Raw genomic sequence first — 24,663 nt, 5'->3', positions numbered from 1 at the left:
AAATGTAGATCTCTCTCTTTCTCCCTCCCTCCTTCTCTGTCTCTCAGGAAAACGTTGTTCTAACGTTGAGGGGTCAGAGGTGAGGGGTCAGCAGCAGGTGAAGAAGAGAAAGGTGTCTAGCCCCCCTGAGGGTCACACTGCCCCTGTCATCTGTCTATCATCTCCTGAAGTCACCAAGTCTTCTGAAACACACACTGTCAACCAGACACACACCATCACACCCTCACCCACACAATCCAACACTAAGCCGAAACTCACAAACACACACTCTGACTCTCAAACTAAACTTAAACCTTCACGCACACACCCCAAACCCAGTTCAACAGCCCCAGAATATACTAGACCCAAACTCATTCCCCATTCTGCCACCAAGCCCTCCAGTATCCCTGCCGACAGCCTGACTGTTGCCAAAGAGTCCTCTAGCATGAAACCCACTCACACACTGTGCAAACCCACACACACACTATCCAATAGCCAGAAGCTCACTGACAAACATTCGGACAAGAATGAGTCTCAGAAACATACTGAAAAGGCTAAACCTACTCGCACACACAGTGAACGCACACACAGAAACCGCACACACACTCGCAAACACAGTGACCTCACACGCACTGACAAAGCCAAAGACGGGCACAGTGACAGGACCAAACGCAGACACAGTGACCGAAAACACACTAACAGACATTCTGACCACTCACGCTCTCACACCCGCTCTAAGAGACATAATCGTAGCTCCAGCCGTTCCTCCAAAGCCTCCCCCAGAGCTAGTCCCTCTGAGCCCCCCCTGCTCTCCCCCTACTCCCCCGCTGCATTCTCCCCCACCAGAGCCACTTCTGCGGCGAGCCTAAGCCAGGTCAAACCCAGCCAACCTTCCTGCCTAGTCAACAAACAACTACCCAAACAGTCCAGCCAACCAACCAAGAGACCTCCCAACCCAACCTCAGCAGTCAGACCTCTCCAGACCCAGGCCAACCCTCCCAACAACACCTCTTACCCCCACCTGCACCCAGCAAGAACCGGACCCATGACCCCCCCACTCGGACCCATGACCCCCCCACTCGAACCCATGACCCCCCAACCCCCGGCCATCCCTCCCTGCCTCACTCCTCCACCTCCACCCCAGCCAGATCCTGTCTACGCCTCTGGGGTTAAGGAGAAGACTTCCATCGTAGACTGTGATCAATTTGTGGAATACTTTGTCTCTTTGTTGCGCTCCCCCCACTTTCCTCCTGCCCTAACCACCCCAGAGAGTGCAGAGAGCGCTGAGGCTCATACCAGGGCAACAGGCCCTAACCCTGGAGGGGAGAAGATGAGGGGTGACTCAAAAGGTCATGCCATCGCCATAGTGGCGGCATTACCCAACCCGCTAAAAAGGAAGCTATCCCTACAGGAACCCGAGGACAGAGACCCCTGGAACTACGAGAGCCGACAGTTCACTCCCAACTCCAAGCCTAACCCCAACTTCAAACCTAACCCCAACTTCCAGAACCCTAACTCTAACCCCAACTTCCAGAACCCTAACTCTAACCCCAACTTCCAGAACCCTAACTCTAACCCCAACTTCCAGAACCCTAACTCTAACTCTAACCCCAACTTCCAGAGTTATACCCCCACTACCAATGCCACACTAGCCCAGGGGGGTTACACTGGAGGGGTTACAATTTCCTCTAGCCCTAACCCCACTGACCCACAGCCCCCAGAGATTCTACCTGGTTACACCTACCCTGGTTACACCTACGCTGGTTACACCTACCCTGGTTACACCTACCCTGGTTCAGGTTACGCTGGAGTTGTCAGTGTTAGTCAGTTCACTTCCAACTCCTCCATTAACCCTATCCCCAGCGCCAGTAACACACAGTCACAGCCACAGGCAAGGTGGTCTGGGGGCAACTGGGGAACAGGCTACCCAGAGGCAGGCTATGTTACAACAGGTCTAGCTGGTACTTCCTACCCTGGAGCTGTCTCTTCTGGAAGTGGACCTGGCTACACTGGAGTTCTGCTCTACCCAGAGATGGGCTACTCAGACATGGACTGCCGTGGACAGGCTTACCCTAGGTCTGGGACTGGACTCGGTTCTACTGGGACTGTTATGCCCCCAGGAAGCCTCTACTCTACCACACCATCTCCAGCCAACCCCAGCTATTTGGCCTTGACCCAGCCATCACTTGACCCAGCCAGCTACTCCGCCTGGACTGCTACTGACACCGGGGTTGCCATTGAAACCAGCACAGCAGGTATTACTATTGGTGGTTGGTACCCATGGGCCAACTTCTTCCTCAGACCCCCTGCCTATTATGTTCTACCTCAGCCAGCACGGAAGTGGGCACGCTACTGCAGCAATGTCATCAAGACCAAAAACAACCTGCCTGCTAAAGCTACGGCTAATGCTACGGCTAATACTACTGCTAATGCTACCTCTCCTCTTACAGCTAGCTACCTCATCTCCCTCGGCTAGCACTGTCACTGCAGCTACCACTTTTCTCTCTTCTGCTTCTCTTAGTGCGATGGCTAACAGCTAGCACCTCTGCTACAGATGTAGCTAAAGCTGCTTCACCTACTACTGATGCCAATGTTACGGCTACTATTGCTATGCTAAGCGATGTTATGGCGATGCCTGCCCCTCCCCCTCCCAGCATGGAGGAAGGGTCCTGCCCTCTGTGGCCATATTAAGACAGAGACTGTCCCAGTGTTGTAGTGCTGGGTGATGAGTGCTCCGTCTCTATTGCTTTACAATATCTTTGCTGTAACACTGTAATGCACTTGTCTTTTTCTACTAACACTGACTTTGCTGATAACTACTTTGTTGAGGGAAAATGTACTTGCTACAATTGCGATATGTTGTCTCACCTAGCTATCTTAAGATTAATGCACCAATGTAAGCCACTCTGGATAAGAGCATATTCTAAATTACTAAAATGTGATGGTGTATTTGCTGTACTGTATAACTAAACTCAGCAAAAAAAGAAACATCCTCTCACTGTCAACTGCGTTTATTTTCAGCAAACTTGAAATGTGTAAATATTTGTATGAACATAACAAGATTCAACAACTGAGACATAAACTGAACAAGTTCCACAGACACGTGAATAACATAAATGTAATAATGTGTCCCTTAACAAAGAGGGGGTCAAAATCAAAAGTAACAGTCTGGTGTGGCCACCAGCTGCATTAAGTCCTGCAGTGCATCTCCTCCTCATGGACTGCACCAGATTTGCCAGTTCTTGCTCTGAGAACCCCACTCTTCCAAGAAACGTACCTGCGAGTTCCCGGACATTTCTGGGGGGGGGGGGGGGGGGGGAATTGCCCTAGCCCTCACTCTCTGATCCGACCCACCACCTCCAAATCGATCCCGCTCCAGAGTACAGGCCTCGGTGTGACACTCATTCCTTCGACGAAAAACGTGAATCCGACCATAACTCCTTGTGAGACCAAACCGCAACTCGTCCGTGAAGAGCACTTTTTGCCAGTACTGTCTGGTCCAGCAACGGTGGGTTTGTGCCCATAGGCGACTTTGTTGCTGATGATTTGTACGTTCCAGGTCTACGTTCCAGGTGTAACTCGGGCAGTTGTTGTTGCCACCCTGTACCTGTCCCGCAGGTGTGATGTTTCGGATGTACTGATCCTGCGCAGGTGTTGTTACACGTGGTCTGCCACTGTGAGGACGATCAGCTGTCCGTCCTGTCTCCGTGTAGCGCTGTCTTAGGCGTCTCACAGTATGGACCTTGCAATTTATTTCCCTGGCCACATCTGCAGTCCTCAATCCTCCTTGCAGCATGCCTAAGGCACGTTCACGCAGATGAGCAGGGACCCTGGGCATCTTTCTTTTGGTGTTTTTCAGAGTCAGGACACTAAAGAGGCCTTTCTACTAAGTTTCCATAAATGTGACCTTAATTGCCTACCGTCTGTAAGCTGTTAGTGTCTTAATGAGCGTTCCACAGGTGCATGTTCATTCATTGTTTATGGTTCATTGAACAAGCATGGGAAACAGTGTTTAAACCCTTTACAATGGATTTGGATTATGAATTATCTTTGAAAGACAGGGTCCTGAAAAATACGTTTATTTTTGGTTGTTGCTGAGTTTACCTGTATTTGATCTTGTATGTGTGTGTCTGTTTCTACAGAGTATCTGCCACGCCCTCAGTGAGGACCCCGCCGGCCTGGATTTCCTTAACGTGAGTTAGAGCTCTGCTACCCGAGCCCGGCAGGCCCCAACCTTATACATTGGGTTAAGGCCGGGTACGGCCCGTTTTTTCATCAGTGTATGGGCAGGGCTCGAGTATCACTAAATTGATCACTAACATTTTGAAGCTGAGCCATTTGCTCCTGTTCTGCTGCCAGTACAGTGATATCTGACTAAGATCATAACATTGTTTCAAAGTGCTTAAGAAATTAGGGAACTGACCAGAGTGTGTGTGCATGTGTTCCAGGTGAAGCACTGACTGCTGGACAATCGCTGGACATTGAGGAGACGTATACACACACACAGATTGATAAAGTAAAATTTTGTTACCGAATGTCAGTTTTAAAATGAACATTCTTGGTTTTCCTCTATTTTGTATTACTTAAAGGTAACCCTCTTGCCAGAGCTGTCGCTGGTGGCTCAGCAGAAGTAGTTACATCCCTGTGGGAGGGGCCTAATCTTGTCAGAATAAACTCCCATCCAATCACTTGAAAGCTGTTTAGTTTCAATGACTACTGATTGTGGCATAAGAGGAGCAAACAATATTTGTTTATGTTTACTACTATTTTTTTACATTTACTTTTTTAAAGATACAAGACAGTATATTTTAATTGCAAACCAAGCGAATGTTATACTCAAGCAATGTTCACCATTTAAATAAGGCATAAAAGATTCAGTTGATGTTGATGTTTTCTTGAATGTGGATTATTATGTTTAATGTGAATATTATTTTTGTATCTTATACGTTGGTAGCCCTTTACTCTCGTACCCGTATACAGATTTGGGGCACTAATAAGCTCCTAAAGTGGAACGTAGTGGCTTTTCAGTAACATGCTATACATGACATCAGAGTTGTGGCTGTGTGCCTCACAGCTCTGTATGGGTTTTGACTGACAGACGTTCTGAACTTCAGCACCGTGCACAACAAGAAGTTGCCCCCATCCCTCCCGGTAACTGGCCAACTTTTGAAATGTTTTTGTTGTCTGAGTGAGCAAAATGCTATAAATTGAGATTACTTGTATTTTGAAATAAGAGAATTTGAGTATTATAATAAATACCACTTTGATGTCATACAAGCAAGCCAAACACCTGTGAGTCCAAATGGGCACTTCACATTTCCAAATCATAAAACTCATGTTTACTACAGTATCAACGTTTAACATTGAAATTATTTAGGAACTGTGCACACTTTGGGGATGTGTGTGGCCACTTAGAGACACCAGTTTCCTTACTCAAACCCTTGTCATTTTTTAGTTTTATGTTGCATATTTTCCAGGAATAGTCTTGTCATGTTTCTGAATGTATCCAGAGTGTCAACAAATGCTGTGGAAAATGCAGTAAATGTCAAATGCACATATAATCAAGTGTAATGTTTGGAATCAGTCTGGTGTTAGATGAACTGTTGGACTCACATCATCTCCAAACTGTTCCCTTTCAGTTGCTACCATGGTAATGCATATGCTTTTCATATTTCTTCTGTAAGAAACATTTACATTTAGCCCTGACCATATAAGCCAATAAAACAATTCTATGCCTCGGCCAGAAACTGTGTGTGTGCAGGGGCAGGGGCTCGCGCTATAGACTCCATGGTTGTTATACATTCCAAACTTAGAAAACAACTGTTTCTGTTCTGGTGTCCTTGACCAAGAAGTGGAGTTTCATATCTTCACTTCAAACCGCCACTTTTTTCCCCTCTCTCTCTTTCTTTATCTCATTACTCCTCCGTTCTCCCTCCCTTCCTATCGCCCCCTGGCTGTTTTTATTCCAGCTGCGCAGTTCCCACCATATGCAAGCGCCACACACACACTCATTGCACCTAAAGAGAGACAGACAGGTCTTGTTGTAAAGGGGTTGGAATGTGCATTTATTCAAATGCACCTTAGAAACGACACATTTACAGCATCATTATCACTCATTACTCTCACCAAACAAAGGCATCAGATATAAAACAAACTCAACTGTTGCAAACACACACGTACACACTTCACACACTTTGCCAAAGCTGGTGCAGGTGAGATGTGTGTGTGCAGAGCATAGCGTAGTTATAACACAATCTATTGGGGGGGAAACTAAAACAATGAACTACCTGATAGTGGCACCAACATTTAGGTAAATGTTGCATAGGAGACAGTGTTGTGAGTGGGCAGCTGAATGACTAGATGTGTAGTATTGTACTTGATTGGCTTAGACAGCAGAGAATACAGGAAGCGTTTGTACACATGACAATAAGGAATATAAACAAAGTTTTAGCACCTGAATCATTTGGCAAACCTTTACTAAAACACACACGTTAGCTGGATAGTACGGAACTTGCATAGATGGTACTGTAGAAGCAATTCTGCAATCACCTGACTGCATCTATCATGGTGTTTGTTAATACAATAAATAACATTTTTATAGTACTGTAATTGTGCTCTATAAGATATGTTGGTGGGACAGAAGATTTGAAATTGAAACCGTTTGACCCACAGACCATAACTAACTATTAAACGGGGATAGAACATAGATCCAGAGATCATATTCAGAAAGAGGAGAGTTTGTCACTAAATCATTGTCAGGCACTTATTCTCTCACAGATGAAAAAGGCAACACCAACAAAATACCAAAAAAAACACCATCTGAACAGTTAACTCAATAATAAAATAATAAACACATCAGTGATGCCAGAGCAGGTGAACAAAGGTACATCATCATCATCAACAATAGAAACACATCAAGCTCCTCCTCTGTTTCCCAACTCCAGTCCTCCAGTAGCGTTACCCTCAACAGCACACGTTTTGTTGTAAAACTCACCATATTAAACTCATCCAGGGCTTGATGATTAGTTTGTCCAAGGCTTCAAAGAAAATGTTTGCTGTTGGGGGTACTTAAGGGCTGGATTTGGGAAACTGCTCTACTAACAAAAACGTGGGCCTTTGTCCTAATGCTCATCTCCTCAAAATATATTCCTCCTGCTTTCCTATTCTCCCCTCTCATTCCCTCCCCATGCCAACACCAGACTGCTCTGGTCACCGAAAGACGACAGGTCAAAGCTAACTAAACCACCATTTGATTCTCAGCCCATTACTCAGAATACACCCTGCCTCTCTCTTTGGTTCTCTATAGACATCTGACCAACTCTAATTCTATACATCTGACCCTTTGCCATCTCACCCCGCCACCCTCCAACAATATAATCCCTCACAAACACAAACACACACACACACACCCTCCTTGTCTTATATTGCCATCATATAAGCCCCCTCATACACACACACACACACACACACACTCTGCACCCCTCTCTTATAGCTCATCGTGTGTGGTCTCGTCGGCCTTCAGTTTGAACTCGTCCTCTGTGATCTTTCCGTCTCCATTACGGTCCTGGTTAGAAAACATGTTCTCGATGATGCGATATGCGTCGAACCCAGGGGCCAGACGTCCTTTACCCTCGTTCACCTGACGCAGAATGTAGTCTGAGAACTGGACAGAAGGATGGGGGAGGGAAAGGGGTGGGTGTGTGGAGAGAGAGGGAGGGAGAATTGTGAATTGGTTAGCCAGTTGCCTCGGTTAATCAACTTGATTGTCTCCTCTCTTCCTGAACTGATCAAAATTAACTGGATGGGTGAAATACAAAACATTATTTCTGTAGGGCTTCTCTTCCACCATATTTGCTTTCACTTGTCTTGTGTTTACAGATCAGTGCAGATGAAGGAGAGGAGGCTATTTAAGACTACTGAGATGCAGCCATACGCTGTCCAGTTGTCTTCAATCAGAGCAGATAAAAAATAGGTGAGATGCATGAGGACCCACAGTGTCATGTGTATGTCTATTAGTGTGTAGCTGAGGGTGGGGTTTAGCTGCGATGCGTACCTCTGAGGCCAACACCTGTAGGTCCTTATCTGCATCCATCTCAGTGAAGAGGTCAGCTGATACGTCCTCGTTCCAGATGAACATGTAGCCATCAGGAAGTCCCGCCTCCATCTCAATCATCTCGATGTCGAAGATCAGGACAGCACTGGCCGGCACTTCGCCATCTATAACACACCAATGGACATGAATGGGTTAATAACAGCAAGTGGACAAGTTTGTGTGTGTCTTTGTCTATGCCCATGTTTGTGTGTGGGCGTGTGTGTAACTCACCCACTCCCCTCTCTCCGTAGCCCAGATGAGGAGGTATGACCAGGTGTCTTCTCTCTCCAACACACATCTCCTTCAGCCCCTCCTCCATCCCTGGAACCACCTGGTTGGCTCCCAGCACAATGTTATACGTCTTCCCATAGTTATACCTGGAGAGAGCGATTGTTAGAAGTGTGTGCGCGTGTGCTTGCATGTCCAAGTGTATCTTCCTACTCACGTGGAGTCGATGAAGGATCCATCCATGAGTGAAGCGTTGTAGTGGTATTTAACAAAGTCTCCTTTCTTAGCCAGAGTCTCACACACCTCTGGTTTATAGTTGGTAGTGATCACCACTGTGTCTGATGGGTTGTGGAAGTCTATGATATGGATATCAAACACCAAGACAGCAGAACCTGGGATCTTAGTACCTGGTGGGGGAGAAAGGAGGGGGCGATGATGAAATCACCTTTCTATAAATGATGGTACACTGAAAACCTCAACACATACCACACACAAATACACTATTTTATACATACCTGTGCCCTCCTCTCCATATCCGAGGTGAGGTGGGATAATGATGCGTCTTTTCTCTCCGATGCAGACTCCGATCAGACCCTCGTCCATCCCACCAATCACATAGCCCTTACCCACGTAGGTGTCATATGTGCGGTTACGGGAGTAGCTGAGAGGACAATAATCATATGTACGGTTACGGGAGTAGCTGAGAGGACAATAATCATATGTACGGTTACGGGAGTAGCTGAGAGGACAATAATCATATGTACGGTTACGGGAGTAGCTGAGAGGACAATAATCATATGTACGGTTACGGGAGTAGCTGAGAGGACAATAATCATATGTACGGTTACGGGAGTAGCTGAGAGGACAATAATCATATGTACGGTTACGGGAGTAGCTGAGAGGACAATAATCATATGTACGGTTACGGGAGTAGCTGAGAGGACAATAATCATATGTACGGTTACGGGAGTAGCTGAGAGGACAATAATCATGTACAGAATGAAACACGTTACAAACACAAAACCTTTGCCTACATTTCTAAATCTAAGTAACTCTAAGTTGTAGATTCTAAATTCTACACCTTATTCAGTCTGAACTTAAATGTACTTGTTTAAAAATAATAAGATAAAAGTGCCATTTTTATTCTCCTGGTTGGATTCATTCAGTAAATCTTGAACTCATTTGTCTATCTAGTTTAGTTTAAGGTTACTGCCACCGTGAGGACAAAAGAAGAATTACAAATAAAGGGAAAATAATGCCCAAAGGCAATAAGGGAGCATTTTCTACGTACACATTTATGAAGTCACACACACTCTCTCTTTATCGCTCTCTTCCTCACCTGGAGTCGAAGAAGGTCCCGTCCAGTAGTGATCCGTTATAGTGGTATCTGATGAAGTCCCCAGCAACACTCTTCCTGTGGCAGGGTTGAGGTATGTCCTGGTTGATGATACTGACGCCGTCTTTAGGGTTATGGAGGTCCAAGAGGACTACATCAAACACCAGGGAGGCCTGCTGTGGGATATCACTACCTAGAGAGGGATGGGATGGATGGATGGAAAGAAAGGGGATGAGAGATAGGAGGGTTAGACTAGGGTTATGTAAGTTCAGTAGGACCACGTCAAACACCAGGGATATCACTACCTGGAGAGACAGTTACACTGATGATGCCATCTCTGGTCCAATAGTACTAGAGAGGCCTGGACTGGGATAACACTCAGAAACAACTCCATTACCCAGCAGCACCTACTAACCATCACCGTTTGATCCGTATCCTAGCGATGGGGGCATGGTGATGATGCGTTTCTCCCCAACACACATGCCCAGAAGCCCCTGATCCATGCCAGCGATCAGCCAGCCAATCCCCACATAGGTGTCATAGGTACGCATACGGGTGTGGCTACAGGGGGAGGGAGAGGGGAGGGAAATGGGGAGAGAATGAGAAAATACTTATTAGAAGACCACAAACACAGCAGACATGTATTTATTGGAAATCCTACAAATGTAACCCTCCTCTCCTCTATCATCTCCTTCCTTGCAGGGCCTCTCTTCATCCCTCTCCCTGTGCGTGTAGATGTCTTAGTAGTGTGTAGTGTGTGTTAGTAGTGTGTAGTGTCTGTTAGTAGTCTATAGCGTGTGTTAGAAGTGTGTAGTGCGGGTTAGTAGTGTGTAGTTTGTGTTAGTAGTGTGTAGCGTGTGTTAGTAGTGTGTGTTAGTAGTTATAGTGTGTTAGTAGTATGTAGTGAGTGTTAATAGTTGTAGTGTGTGTTTGTAGTGTGTGTTAGTAGCATGACGTGTGTGTTAGTAGTGTTTTGTCGTCGACAACTTATCTCGTGTCTCACCTGGAGTCGAACAGTGTTCCATCCAGCAGTGTTCCGTTGTAATGATAACGTACGTAGTCTGACACCTCTACCTTCCTAGAGCAGTTCTCAGGGGTGTAGTACGTCTTCATCTGAACCACATCATCAGGGTTCCACACGTCCAACAACAGAACATCAAAATGGAGGATCGCGTCTGAAGGGATTACATCACCTGGAGGAGTAAGGGAGGATGACATTAGTTACACTTGTTCTTTCTCTCATTCTGTCTCTCCACTTCATTGTTAAACTAGACAGATGAACATGGAATTATCTCTATGAAGAAGGCAATTAATCAGAGATTATAAACCATATATGCAACAGACATTGTTATGAGGGAGGGAAGATGAGAGGAGGCGAGAAGGAGGGGTAGGGAAGTTGAGGATGGCTGTGATTAAATCCATACTGGTGAGTTGGCAGTTGTTCTCTCTGCTGGCAGAGACTCGCTCCTCCTTTTCTCCCTCTACAAAGTAGATACCTACATTTATCACTCCATACATGCCACCACATCTTCCTTTCTCTCTCTCCATCTCACTTGCTCTCTCTTTTTACCAGTCCCTACATTGCAAGTAAGGCCACACATTTCTGTTTTAATCTCTCCTCATGCAAAATCAACCAGTCCGCTTGGTGACCTATTTATTCACATCCATACCTTTGTCTGTACATCATGCATTGAATCTATTCTAGCGCTCCCAGAAACCTGCTCCTTTTACTCTCTGTCCCGAACGTACTAGACAGCCAGTTCTTATAGCCCTTAGCCATACCCTTATCCTACTCCTCCTCTGTTCCTCTGGTGATGTAGAGATGAATCCAAGCCCTGCAGTGCCTAGCTCCACTCCCACTTCCCAGGTGCTCTCATTTGTTGACTTCTGTAACTGTAAAAGCCTTGGTTTCATGCATGTTAACATTAGAAGCCTCCTCCCTAAGTTTGTTTTATTCACTGCTTTAGCACACTCTGCCAACCCGGATGTCCTAGCTGTGTCTGAATCCTGGCTTAGGAAGGCCACCAAAAACCCAGAAATGTCCATCCCTAACTATAACATTTTCCGACAAGATAGAACTGCCTAAGGGGGCGGAGTTGCAATCTACTGTTGAGATAGCCTGCAGAGTTCTGTCTTACTATCCAGGTCTGTGCCCAAACAATTTGAGCTTCTACTTTTAAAAATACACCTTTCCAGAAACAAGTCTGTCACCGTTGCCGCTTGATATAGACCACCCTCTGCCCCCAGCTGTGCCCTGGACACCATATGTGAATTGATTGCCTCCCATTTATCTTTAGAGCTTGTGCTGTTAGGTGACCTAAACTGGGACATGCTTAACACCGCGGCCATTCTACAATCTAAGTTTGATGCCGTCAATCTCACACAAATGATCAATGAACCTACCAGGTACAACCCCAAATCCATAACCATGGGCAACCTCTTAGATATCATCCTAACCAACCTGCCCTCCAAATACACCTCTGCTGTCTTCAACCAGGATCTCAGCGATCACTGCCTCATTGCTTGTGCCCGTATGGGTCTGCGATTCAAACGACCACCCCTCATCACTGTCAAACGCTCCCTGAAACAATTTATGGAGCGTTTGATAGGCCTTCCTAATCGACCTGGCCCAGGTATCCTGGAAGGATATAGACCTCATTCCGTCAGTAGAAGATGCCTGGTTATTCTTTAAAAGTGCTTTCCTCACAATCTTAAATCAGCATGCCCCATTCAAAAAATGTAGAACCAGGAACAGATATAGCCCGTGGTTCACTCTAGACCTGACTGCCCTTGACCAGCACAAAAACATCTTGTGGCGTACGGCATTAGCATCAAATAGCCCCTGCGATATGCAACATTTCAGGGAAGTTAGGAACCAATATACACAGGCAGTTAGGAAAGCAAAGGCTAGCTTTTCAAACAGAAATTTGCATCCTGCAGCACAAACTCCAAAAAGTTCTGGGACACTGTAAAATCCATGGAGAATTAGAGCCCCTCCTCCCAGCTGCCCACTGTACTGAGGCTGGGAAACACTGTCACCACCGATAAATCCACTATAATTGACAATTTCAATAAGCATTTTTCTACGGCTGGCCATGCTTTCCACCTGGCCACCCCTACTCTGGTCAACCCCCGCACTCCCCACGGAAACTTTCCCAAGCCTCCCCCATTTCTCCTTCACCCAAATCCAGATAGCTGATGTTCTGAGAGAACTGCAAAATCTGGACCCCTACAAATTAGCAGGGCTAGACAATATGGACCCTCTCTTTCAAAAATTATCAGCCAAAATTGTTGCAACCCCTATTACTAGCCTGTTCAACCTCTCTTTCGTATTGTCTAAGATCCCCAAAGATTGGAAAGCTTCAAAGGGGGAGACACTCCATACCCAAACTGCTACAGACCTATCCTACCCTGCCTTTCTAAGGTCTTCGAAAGCCAAGTTAACTAACTGATCACCGACCATTTCGAATCCCACCTTACCTTCTCCGCTATGGAATCTGGTTTCCGAGCTGGTCATGGGTGCACCTCAGCCCCACTCAAGGTCCTGAACGATATCATAACCGCCATCGATAACAGACAATACTGTGTAGCTGTATTCATCGACCTGGCCAAGGCTTTCGACTCTGTCAATTACCACATTTTTTTCGGCAGACTCAACAGCCTTGGTTTCTCAATGACTGCCTCGCCTGGTTCACCAACTACTTCTCAGACAGAGTTCAGTGTGTCAAATCGGAGGGCCTGTTATCCGGACCTCTGGCAGTCTCTATGGGGGTGCCAGAGGGTTCAATTCTCGGGCCGACTCTTTTCTCTGTGATTCTCTGATCCACCTCTATGCAGACGACACCATTCTGTATACATCTGGCCCTTCTTTGGACACTGTGTTAACTAACCTCCAGACGAGCTTCAATGCCATACAACTCTCCTTCCGTGGCCTACAACTGCTCTTAAATGCCTGTTCAGCATCACCACTCTGGACGGTTCTGACTTAGAATATGTGGACAACTACAAATACCTAGGTGTCTGGTTAGACTGTAAACTCTCCTTCCAGACTCACATTAACCTCTTTGGTCTAGGGGGCAGTATTTTGACGTCTGGATGACAAGCGTGCCTAAAGTAAACTAACTGTTACTCAGGCCCAGAAGCTAGGATGTTCATATAATTGGTAGATTTGGATAGAAAACACTCAGTTTCTAAAACTGTTAAAATAATGTCTGTGAGTATAACAGAACTGATATGGCAGGTGAAACCCCGAGGACAAACCATCCAGAAAAAAAAAATCAGCCCATCATTGATTCCTATGGCTGTCATTTTTAATATGAAGGGATAACCTCCCAGATTGCAGTTCCTGGGGCTTCCACTAGATGTCAACAGTCTTTAGAAAGAGTTTCAGGCTTGTTTTTCGAAAAATTTGCTTGAATTTGTAGTTTGTAATTTGTAGTGGCTCCCATTTTGGCTGTAGTGTTTGTTACGCGTTCTGGTGAATGCGGGTACTTTGTTGTTTATCTCCGGTAATGACAATAACGATTCTCCGTCTTAAATTTGATTGTTTCTTTACGTATTAGGGTACCTAAGGTTTGATTATAAAAGTTGTTTGACTTGTTTGGTGAAGTTTATTGGTAACGTTTAGGATTCATTTTGTATGCATTTTGCATTTTGAAGGAGGAAAACCGGTGGATTATTGAATGAAGCGCACCAGCTAAACTGAGTTTTTGGGGATATAATCAAGGACTTCATCGAACAAAACAACAATTTGTGATGTAGCTGGGACCTTTTGGAGTGCCAACAGAAGAAGATCTTCAAAGGTAAGTGATTTATTTTATTACTATTTCTGACTTTCGTGGCGCATCTGCCTGGTTAGAAAATGTTTTTAATGCTTTGTGGGCTGGGCGCTGTCCTCAGATAATCGCATGGTGTGCTTTCAAGTAAAGCCTTTTTGAAATCTGACACAGCGGCTGGATTAACAAGAAGTTAAGCTTTTAACTGATGTATGAGATTTGTATTTTCATGAATGTTAAACGTGAATGTTATGACTATTTCTGTAATTTGAATTTCGCGCACTGCAATTTCACCGGAAGTTGTCGAGATGGGACGCTAGCGTCCCACTTATCCGCAAGAAGTTTTAAGCATCTCCAATCCAAAATTAAATCTAGAATCGGCTTCCTATTTCGCAACAAAGCAGCCTTCACTTATGCTGCCAAACATACCCTCGTAAAACTGACTATCCTACCGATCCTTGACTTCGGCGATGTCATTTACAAAATAGCCTCCAACACTCTACTCAGCAAATTGGATGCAGTCTATCACAGTGCCATCCGTTCTGTCACCAAAGTCCTATATACTATCCATCACTGCGACCTGTACGCTCTCGTTGGCTGGCCCTCGCTTCATATTTGTCGCCAAACCCACTGGCTCCAGGTCATCTATAAGTCTTTGCTAGGTTAAGCCCCGCCTTGTCTCAGCCCACTGGTCACCATAGCAGCACCCACCCGTAGCACGCGCTCCAGCAAGTATATTTCACTGGTCATCCCCAAAGCCAATTCCTCATTTGGCCGCCTTTCCTTCCAGTTCTCTGCTGTCAATGACTGGAACGAATTGCAAAAATCACTGAAGCTGTAGACCCATATCTCCCTCACTAACTTTAAGCACCAGCTGTCAGACCAGCTCACAGATCACTGCACCTGTAAATAGCCCATCCAACTTCCTCACCCACATACGGTTGTTTATTTATAATTTTTTTGGTCCTTTGCACCCCAGTATCTCTACTTGCACATTCATATTTTGCACATCTATCACTCCAGTGTTTAATTGCTAAATTGTCATTATTTCACCACTATGGCCTATTTATTGCCTTTACCTCCCTTATCTTACCTCATTTGCACACACTGTATTAAGACTTTTTCTCTATTGTGTTATTGACTGTATGTTTGTTTATTCCATGTGTAACTCTGTGTTGTTGTTTGTGTTGCACTGCTTTGCTTTATCTTGGCCAGGTCACAGTTGTAAATGAGAACTTGTTCTCACTTAGCCTACCTGGTTAAATAAAGGTGAAATAAAATAAATAAAAAAATCTCAGGCCACCATGCAGCGTACAGTAACATTAACAAGCAGCACTTCCTGGTCTGTGATGTCACTGTGACCCAATTCAACATGGACCACCCACTTCCATCAAGCTTGCATTAATGCTTGGTGTTTATGAATACCTCCGAACAGTAAACACCAGCTTCTACACACACACAAACCTAAAAACACACAGATCCAACCACCCACACACACTGCTACCTTTGCAGCTGCACTATTAATCAAACAGACAAGAGACAACAATGTCTATAACCATGTTACAAGCTATATTATCAACTAAGTTATTAGCTATGTTTATTGTTACATGCAAAACACACAGGTTACAGGTAGAACAGGTAAGTATAAATATAGTTATTGATTGGTTATAGGGGAGGAGTTGAGATGTCTTTGCTCCCAAACCTCAATTATAAGCTAAAACTCCATTATATGATTATGATTATATGATTATTATGATTACCGTATCCTTCCTTCCCGTAGGCCAGTTGTGGGGGAATCTTGACCAGTCGTCTCTCGTTGACACACATCCCTACCAGAGCTCTGTCCATCCCTTCAATCAGCTGCTTCTTACCCACATACACATTGTAGGTGCTGCTGCGGTCATAGCTGCAACACACACAAGTTATGGGAGCTGCCAACATCTCAAACAAAAAAGACAGAAAGAAAGACAAGAAACAAGGGAAAAATGTCCATTCGTTCATGTATTCATTCACTCACTTACTTCACTGATTCACTCAGTCATTCAGTCATGTATCTCTCTGTCCAGACAGTAGTACTTGGTTGGCTGCGGTGAGACTGTGGTTACCATGTCGTATCACTAGGCCTAGCCTACTACACTGGCCAACTGTATCTCAGTTCTGCCACGCACATTACTTATTGGGCCTACTGGTCTATTTCTGCCCAAGGGTTTACATTAATGAATTCATTCATATTTGTAGTATTTTTTTATTTTACATGATCACTCTGCTGGCCATACGTTACATACACTCACACACCAGATATGCTACCTGTGTGTGCATGCTCTAGAGTAGGCTAGGAAGGCCTACATGTGTACGTCCTTGCAGTTGGTTAACGAACCATATATTATCACCCGGTGTATTTAGTAGCAGAATATGACTGTTTACTCTGGAGTGAAAATATAGTTTCACTATTTATTTAGTTCAGACTTGGAGACTGCATGAAGAGTCTCCCTCTCTCTCAGTCAATGGGGGCTCTCGTTCTCTCTGCCTGCGTGGCTGTTTGGTCCGACCGGCTAATAAAACGCACGCTTAAATTTATTGACGTGCACGCTACTCTCTGCAACGTGAACTGCGTGCAGGAACTACAGGAGTGGAGAAGAGTGGAAAATAAAAACTTTCTTACCTGGAGTCAAATTTCTTTCCATCCGGGAACATGCCATTATAATGGTAGCGAACATAATCCCCTACTTTCACAGCGCGCACGCACTGCTCCGGCACGAACGTTTTCTCAATCACGATGTCATCTAACGGTACCGGAGGGGCGTCACAGGCGGCAAACGCCACCAGAACCGCCAGATATATCATCCCGTGCACGCACTGTTTCATCTTCACACGCCTCTCCTTTACCGACAAAAAGTAGGGTGGATAACCGTGACTTGTAACGGTTGTTGTCGCTCTCTTTCTTTTTCCCCCGATTGTTCCGATTGTTCCGATTCCTCTGGTCTTCTGCTTCCAGTTCTTGTCTTCTTCCCTTGATCCCTGTCTGTTCGGGATTGAATTGAATGGGAGGATTTGGGTACCACGTATGGCGCAGGCGCAGTAGCGCACAACAGATATGTAGACGTGGAAACGCCAAACGGAGGGGTAATAGTCACAGCTAGAGACCAAATAAACTACATCCCCACCGCAAGACCAACAAACACAAACTACTACTGTAGAATAGGCCTAGTTTACATTCAGTCACACATGTACAGTCTATAGGGCTATTACGCAAGGCTTGGCTATGGCGTGGCGGTGGAAAAGTGTCTGAGTTTTTCAGGGGGTGTTTCTGTGTGTGACCCTCTCTCTCTCTCTCTCTGGAATGTCTCGACGTGGCAGGGGAGGGGGAAGTCTGTAGGCTACAGAGTCAACCCTAATTAGTGGGTGATAGGCCTATACAAGAATATACACGTTTTATATAACACAACCAACACGTTTATAAAACATACAAAGCCGAACATAAATATAAAAAATAGACATGTTTAAATAGGTATAGGCAGCAGACTTTCAACTGCAGACTCTCTCCAAAGTCTACTACTGAACAAGCAGTTTCACTAGGCTACTTCTCATTGTCGCTGCGTCAGATTAATCACATTACATTGTGTGGCCATTTGGCATCTAGTCTGGAGGGCCACAAATGGAAATCACTCCTTAACTTGATCTGTAATTTTGGCAATCGTTTACATGTAGTTTGATGTAAAATAGTCCAGTGTAAACTAGTGCAGTGGTCTGATTTTCCCAACCCATGTTACTCCCAGATCTCTCTAGAACAGCACTGATTTAGGGGGAGGTGCATGGAGCCCCGGTGGTTCGCCACCCCTCACCCCGTCACCCTGCCCAGAGCAGCCAGGGGAGGGAGAGTTGTATCCGGATACGTGGTGGGGTTAGAGGCGGTCCCTGTCCCACCCTCGCACGGCACAGAGAGCAGAATAGAGTAGAGACGTAGCCCAGCCGTCCCACCTCTACACAAAAACTAAAGATGGCAACCTCCAGCACTCCGCTAATCTCTCTGCTTCTATTCGCGGTTTCCGTTACAATAGTCTTCTGTCAATACGAGAAATATAGCTTCCGGAGTTTTCCACGTAATGAACTAATGCCGCTGGACTCCGCGTATAAATACGCGCTGGACCAGTACACCGGAGAGAAATGGCAGGAGACAGTTGACTATCTCGAGGTCTCTCTCCGGTTGTACAGGCTGCTCAGGGACAGCGAGGCCTTCTGCAACCTCAACTGCAGCTCAGTACGACTTGACAACGAGGAGAAGTTTACCGACTTCCCGGAGCTGCGTGTGTTTGGTAACGTTATGAAGAGGGCCCAGTGTCTCAAGCGGTGCAAACAGGGGCTGCCCGCCTTCAGACAGACCATGCCCAGCCGGGACACCGTGGAGGAGTTCGAGAAACGGGAACCATATAAATACCTGCAGTTCGCCTACTTCAAAGTGAGTGAAATCACTTTGAGAGAGAGTGAAATCAATGCGGCTCTCTGCAGTATATATTTTGTATTTCATTTGTGTTTTCTATGAGCAGGAGAGGGTTAATTTAAAGATGTGGATGAGCTGCCTGTCTTTCAAAACTAATATAACTGAATGCATTTGATATTTAAAGAAGTACTTTCTAAGTTGTATTTTAGATAAAACAAATTGTGTGTTTTCAATAACTAGAACTGTGTAGTTTACAAGCACTCCTCTGCACTCTGTTATGCTACTGTACTCTATTAAGTAATGTGTTCTCTCGCGAGGATGCACAGAGGCTAAACTAAGGAAGAGGGCCCTGTGCTTTTGTTCACTTTATATGAGTAGCTTGTGTGTGTATGTATATGCCTGCCTCTGTTTTGTGTGTTAACCTGTCTGCCTCAGTTTGTGTGTGCGTGTGTATAACTCTCCTCTCTCACCCAGTCTGATAACCTGGCCAAGGCAGTGTCTGCTGCCCACACCTTCCTCCTGAAGCACCCTGATGATGAGATGATGCAGAGGAACATGGCCTACTACAGGACTCTACCTGGAGCTGAAGAACACCTCACAGACCTGGAGACCAAGTCCTACGAGGTACACACACGTACACTTGCGTACATACGCATACACACGCACACACATGGATGCACACACACATGCACCAATACTTCTCTCCATGGCTGGGGTTAGAGGTGGTTAGGGGACCAGACTGAAGTCACAGGAGGATGTAAAGGCTTTCAGAGCTCTAAGACTAAACATGGACCGTAGCCACTTTCTCTTTAGGACAATTGTCTGAGGTCTCAGTTGGGCTGGTTTAGGGAGCTCTGTAGTGTTGCACAGATGCACGTTGTGCTCTGGTGAATAAAATCTGATATTTTTATTTATTTAACTAGGCAAGTCATGTAGAACAAATTCTTATTTACAATGACGGCCTACCCCGGCAAAACCCGGACGACGCTGGGCCAGTTGTGCACCGCCCTATAGGAATCCCAATCACGGCCGATTGTGATACAGCCTGGAATTGAACCAGGGTCTGTAGCACTGAGATGCAGTGCCTTAGACCGCTGCACCAGTCGGGAGCCCTGGGCTAATCTGAGCCCTGGTCTAATCTAGTTCAATAGTTCAAATGAACTTCGTAATGTAATCTGTATCAATGTGTGTGTGTTGTTGTTCCAGATGTTGTTTGTGCGAGCAGTGCGTGCGTATAACGGTGATAACTACCGTACCTCAGTGTCAGACATGGAGCTGGCTCTAAGGGATTTCTTCAAGGTCTACGACGAATGTCTGGCTGCTTCAGAAGGAGCCAGGGAGGTCAAAGACTTCAAAGACTTCTACCCCTCCATTGCTGGTCTGTCTATCTTTCTTTCATCTTCTCCATCTAAGGCGAGGATGTCCACCATGTCATTTACCAGTCCAACACAGATATATTTACCTGTCCAACACAGATATATTTACCTGTCCAACACAGATATATTTACCTGTCCAAAGGTTGATTTAGACAAATGGATTTATGATTTCTCTTGATCATCTTGAACAGGTCACTCGTGATGATAACCCCCCCCCCTCCACCTCTTCTATCTCTCTCCCATTCCCCCCTCTCCCTCCCAGACCACTACACAGAGGTGTTGGAGAGGAAGGTGAGGTGTGAGGCCGAGCTGACTCCTGTGGTTGGAGGATTCATCGTAGAGAAGTTTGTAGCAACCATGTACCACTACCTACAGTTCGCCTATTACAAACGTGAGTGTCATATTGCTGTATTACTGTTATTATTACACATGCATGTGTTATAGCAGTCTTATGACACAAGTGAGTATGTTACTACAATATTATTACAAACATGTACATTTAGGACTTCTGTGTTCTGTGTGGTTATACACACACACAAACACACACACACTGACTCTGTCATTGCCCCCCCCCCCCCCCCCCCCCAGTGAATGACCTGAAGAACGCGGTTCCGTGTGTGACCAGCTACATGTTATTTGACCCCAGTGATGAGGTGATGAAGAACAACGTGGTGTATTACCAGTACCACAGAGACAAATACGGACTCAGCGACGAAGATTTCTTACCTAGATCGGTAAGACACACACACATATTATACAGACATTTTTCAGCACACGCGCGCACACACAAACCGCATGCATTTCCACTATCTCCGTATGCAGGTTATTTGGCCCCTGTCATCGATTTTTGTTTTAACCGGTTCACTGAATGCTGAGATCTTCATTTGGGTTTGTTTATCGATGTTGAGCTGACTCGTGTGTGGTTTGTGTGTGTGTTTTGTGTGTGTGTTTTAGGAGGCAGTACGGTACTTGAACCAGACCACCATGCAGCTAGAGATGCTTGAGTTCTCCAGACAACACCTAGCGAGCGATGACGAGGTACGTGTGTGTGTGTGTGTGTGTGTGTGTGTGTGTGTGTGTGTGTGTGTGTGTGTGTGCGTGTGTGTGTGTGTGTGTGTGTGTCTCCATTTGTGTCTCTAATGTCACAATTGTTGAGTCATACAATATATGTGTCCAGAAGTGGGTCTTCTATGTAATCTTTCTGTAAACTAGTGATAAACTACAGATTCCTCTCACATCACATGACCTGTGTCCAAGCAGTACAATGTGACTAGTGTTTACCAGACTGCTGTATCTGACCTCACCACAGGGAGGCGCTGATCACTCACACACTGCTCACTCACAACAATAAAGGCATGTTTAATAATAACCCATAGATGTAGTGCCAGAGTTGTTAACTTGGGGGCAGCATGACTCGCCTATAGATAAGAGTGGCCAATCCTCCTCCTGGAGAGCCACCCTACTGCAGGATTCTGCGCCAGCCCAACTCTAACACATGTAGATAAACCGACCAGCTGTTCATCAGGACCTTGATTAGCCGAATAAGGTCTGTTAGAGCAGTTCTGGAACTGAAGCCTGTACACCCAGTAGTTCTCCAGGACTGGAACTGAAGCCTGTACACCCAGTAGTTCTCCAGGACTGGAACTGAAGCCTGTACACCCAGTAGTTCTCCAGGACTGGAACTGAAGCCTGTACACCCAGTAGTTCTCCAGGACTGGAACTGAAGCCTGTACACCCAGTAGTTCTCCAGGACTGGAACTGAAGCCTGTACACTCAGTAGTTCTCCAGGACTGGAACTGAAGCCTGTACACCCAGTAGTTCTCCAGGACTGGAACTGAAGCCTGTACACCCAGTAGTTCTCCAGGACTGGAACTGAAGCCTGTACACCCAGTAGTTCTCCAGGACTGGAACTGAAGCCTGTACACCCAGTAGTTCTCCAGGACTGGAACTGAAGCCTGTACACTCAGTAGTTCTCCAGGACTGGAACGGAAGCCTGTACACCCAGTAGTTCTCCAGGACTGGAACTGAAGCCTGTACACCCAGTAGTTCTCCAGGACTGGAACTGAAGCCTGTACACCCAGTAGTTCTCCAGGACTGGAACTGAAGCCTGTACACTCAGTAGTTCTCCAGGACTGGAACTGAAGCCTGTACACCCAGTAGTTCTCCAGGACTGGAACTGAAGCCTGTACACCCAGTAGTTCTCCAGGACTGGAACGGAAGCCTGTACACCCAGTAGTTCTCCAGGACTGGAACTGAAGCCTGTACACCCAGTAGTTCTCCAGGACTGGAACTGAAGCCTGTACACCCAGTAGTTCTCCAGGACTGGAACTGAAGCCTGTACACCCAGTAGTTCTCCAGGACTGGAACTGAAGCCTGTACACCCAGTAGTTCTCCAGGACTGGAACTGAAGCCTGTACACCCAGTAGTTCTCCAGGACTGGAACTGAAGCCTGTACACCCAGTAGTTCTCCAGGACTGGAACTGAAGCCTGTACACCCAGTAGTTCTCCAGGACTGGAACTGAAGCCTGTACACACAGTAGTTCTCCAGGACTGGAACTGAAGCCTGTACACCCAGTAGTTCTCCAGGACTGGAACTGAAGCCTGTACACCCAGTAGTTCTCCAGGACTGGAACTGAAGCCTGTACACCCAGTAGTTCTCCAGGACTGGAACTGAAGCCTGTACACCCAGTAGTTCTCCAGGACTGGAACTGAAGCCTGTACACACAGTAGTTCTCCAGGACTGGAACTGGAGACCCAATTGGATGCTCTGTCTGATCAGAGTGTAGTTAGTCCTTATTTACACTGCATATCCATCAGGAAACCATAGAGAATGGTTAGTCTTCAGGTGCAATACTTACAGTTGAATACTTACAGGTTCAATGATATGTGTGTGTGTGTGTGTGTGTGTGTGTGTGTGTGTGTGTGTGTGTGTGTGTGTGTGTGTGTGTGTGTGTGTGTGTACAGGGGGAAGTGATGGAGTTTCTAGATGAGTTCCTGGATGCTTAGGATCAGTAGCACACTCTGGACGCACTGAAAATAAAGAAGGAAAGAAAGATATAGAGAAAGAAAGAAAAAGCTGAACTAAATGACAGAAATGAGCGACGGCAGGTTTTCCCAGAATGCCGCCGGGCCTTGGTCCCTCCCACTGGGTCGTATTTATTCGGAGGTTCCGGAGGTTCTGATTGGCTCAAATTGGTTCCATTTTTTTTATGTGCTTATATGACCTTTTAAATCATGTTTTTTTTAATAGTTCTGGATCATGTGCACTAACATGTACAGTGCAGAGGTACGGACAGTGAGTGATATTGTGGTATTAAATTGGTGATGATAGTGATATGTGGCCATTCTCTGTTATGTATGTTCACTCCCCTCTTGTCTATTGTCCATGTTTTAAATCAAACTGTTCACTGTCTTACAAGGAAATATATAAAGATATTCACATGGTTCTTTAATAATAAAACCACATGGTAAAACCAAGCCCTCTTTAGTGATCGTTGCTTTCTGTTTCGTATGATGTTATTAACTACGGGATTGGCGTCCCTATACTGGGACGGTTGAGCTAACGTGCGCTAATGTGATTAGCATGACTGTTGTAAGCAACTTAGACAACTTTCCAGGACATAGATACAGCTGTATGTCTAATTTACTAACTGCACTGTCTAATTAACAGTAGTTATTACAGTGAAATAATACCATGCTGTTGTTTGAGGAGAGTGCACAACAACAAAACACTTTTATCACGGCAACTGGTTTGATACATTCACCTCTGAAGGTAATTCATGTACTTATATTCAGGAATCTTGCTCTTATTTGTAATCCTGAGGGTCCCAGAGATAAAACGTAGCATAGTTTTGTTTGATAAAATAAATGTTTATGTTCAAATGTAGGAACTGGGTTCTACAGTTTGAACCCCTGCTGTCTCTGGCCCCACACCCACCCCGCCCGGCCATCTAGATGTGTGGAAGTTAGTGTATAAGCTCCATCATGTATGACATTCCTGGGAGTGTGTAAACTTACATGTTGTATCACCATATTATTTTTGTATGTTTTCTATAGTTATGTACTTGAAAATGTATCAATTGACCAATTCGGCACATTTGGACAGACTGATACACAATATTGTCCAGTATTGCCATGTTTCATTGGATTCATCTGAAACTTTGCACACACACTGCTCTAAACTCTAAATTGCACCTAAATTGTAATATTATATGATGGCCTTTCTCTTGCATTTCAAAGATAAAACAAAATAGAAACGCATGTTTTTTTTGTTTGTATTATCTTTAACCAGATCTAATGTGTTATATTCTCCTACATTCATTTCAGGTCCTGAGCTACAGGCAGTTAGATTTGGGCATGTCATTTTAAGTGGATTGTTTTATTTTTAATTTAAGGGTCTGATCCACAGAGAATAGAGTAGAATAGAAATCTTGACTTCA

At 45.4% G+C, this 24,663-nt stretch overlaps 3 protein-coding genes across 12 annotated transcripts in view; 2 read left to right on the top strand and 1 right to left on the bottom strand.

Annotated features, from left to right (window-relative positions):
• Positions 1-5,726, top strand: part of LOC110496850 (uncharacterized) — a 107,242-nt gene extending 101,516 nt beyond the window's left edge. For all 10 annotated transcript variants that reach the window (XM_090208990.1, XM_036953217.2, XM_036953222.2 and 7 more), the window contains 3 exons: positions 48-2,234; positions 4,122-4,172; positions 4,428-5,726. In XM_090208990.1, the coding sequence (XP_090065116.1) occupies positions 48-2,234; positions 4,122-4,144 (2,210 nt within the window). In that variant the 3' untranslated portion in view covers positions 4,145-4,172; positions 4,428-5,726. The remainder of the gene's footprint in view (positions 1-47; positions 2,235-4,121; positions 4,173-4,427) is intronic.
• A 297-nt stretch (positions 5,727-6,023) lies between these two features.
• On the bottom strand, positions 6,024-18,204 carry fkbp9 (FKBP prolyl isomerase 9). Its single transcript, XM_021572445.3, has 10 exons — positions 17,073-18,204; positions 16,171-16,316; positions 10,639-10,828; positions 10,051-10,196; positions 9,639-9,828; positions 8,815-8,960; positions 8,517-8,706; positions 8,303-8,448; positions 8,033-8,196; positions 6,024-7,642 (listed from the first exon to the last, which is right to left on the bottom strand). The coding sequence occupies exons 1-10, from the start codon at positions 17,273-17,275 to the stop codon at positions 7,466-7,468; spliced, it is 1,698 nt and encodes a 565-aa protein (XP_021428120.1). The 5' UTR covers positions 17,276-18,204; the 3' UTR covers positions 6,024-7,465.
• A 113-nt stretch (positions 18,205-18,317) lies between these two features.
• On the top strand, positions 18,318-23,701 carry crtap (cartilage associated protein). The gene is made up of 7 exons (XM_036953228.2): positions 18,318-18,866; positions 19,323-19,472; positions 20,055-20,226; positions 20,487-20,615; positions 20,813-20,958; positions 21,179-21,262; positions 23,189-23,701. Exons 1-7 carry the CDS (start codon positions 18,408-18,410, stop codon positions 23,228-23,230), a joined length of 1,182 nt encoding a protein of 393 aa, XP_036809123.1. The 5' UTR covers positions 18,318-18,407; the 3' UTR covers positions 23,231-23,701.
• The last annotated feature ends 962 nt before the right edge of the window (positions 23,702-24,663 follow it).

The sequence above is a fragment of the Oncorhynchus mykiss genome, chromosome 18, assembly GCF_057628025.1.
Source record: "Oncorhynchus mykiss isolate SJ-2025 chromosome 18, ASM5762802v1, whole genome shotgun sequence".
NCBI lineage: Eukaryota > Metazoa > Chordata > Actinopteri > Salmoniformes > Salmonidae > Oncorhynchus > Oncorhynchus mykiss.
This window is presented reverse-complemented; position numbering and strand designations above follow the sequence as displayed.

Coding starts and splice junctions, on each gene's coding strand:
- fkbp9 (XM_021572445.3), bottom strand. CDS start 17,275: ATGAAACAGTGCGTGCACGGGATGATATATCTGGCGGTTCTGGTGGCG. Junction 8,961..9,638: donor GGGACCTTCTTCGACTCCAG/GTGAGGAAGAGA, acceptor TTGTCCTCTCAG/CTACTCCCGTAACCGCACAT. Junction 8,707..8,814: donor ATATGGAGAGGAGGGCACAG/GTATGTATAAAA, acceptor CTCCCCCACCAG/GTACTAAGATCCCAGGTTCT.
- crtap (XM_036953228.2), top strand. CDS start 18,408: ATGGCAACCTCCAGCACTCCGCTAATCTCTCTGCTTCTATTCGCGGTT. Junction 18,867..19,322: donor TGCAGTTCGCCTACTTCAAA/GTGAGTGAAATC, acceptor TCTCTCACCCAG/TCTGATAACCTGGCCAAGGC. Junction 20,616..20,812: donor ACAGTTCGCCTATTACAAAC/GTGAGTGTCATA, acceptor CCCCCCCCCCAG/TGAATGACCTGAAGAACGCG.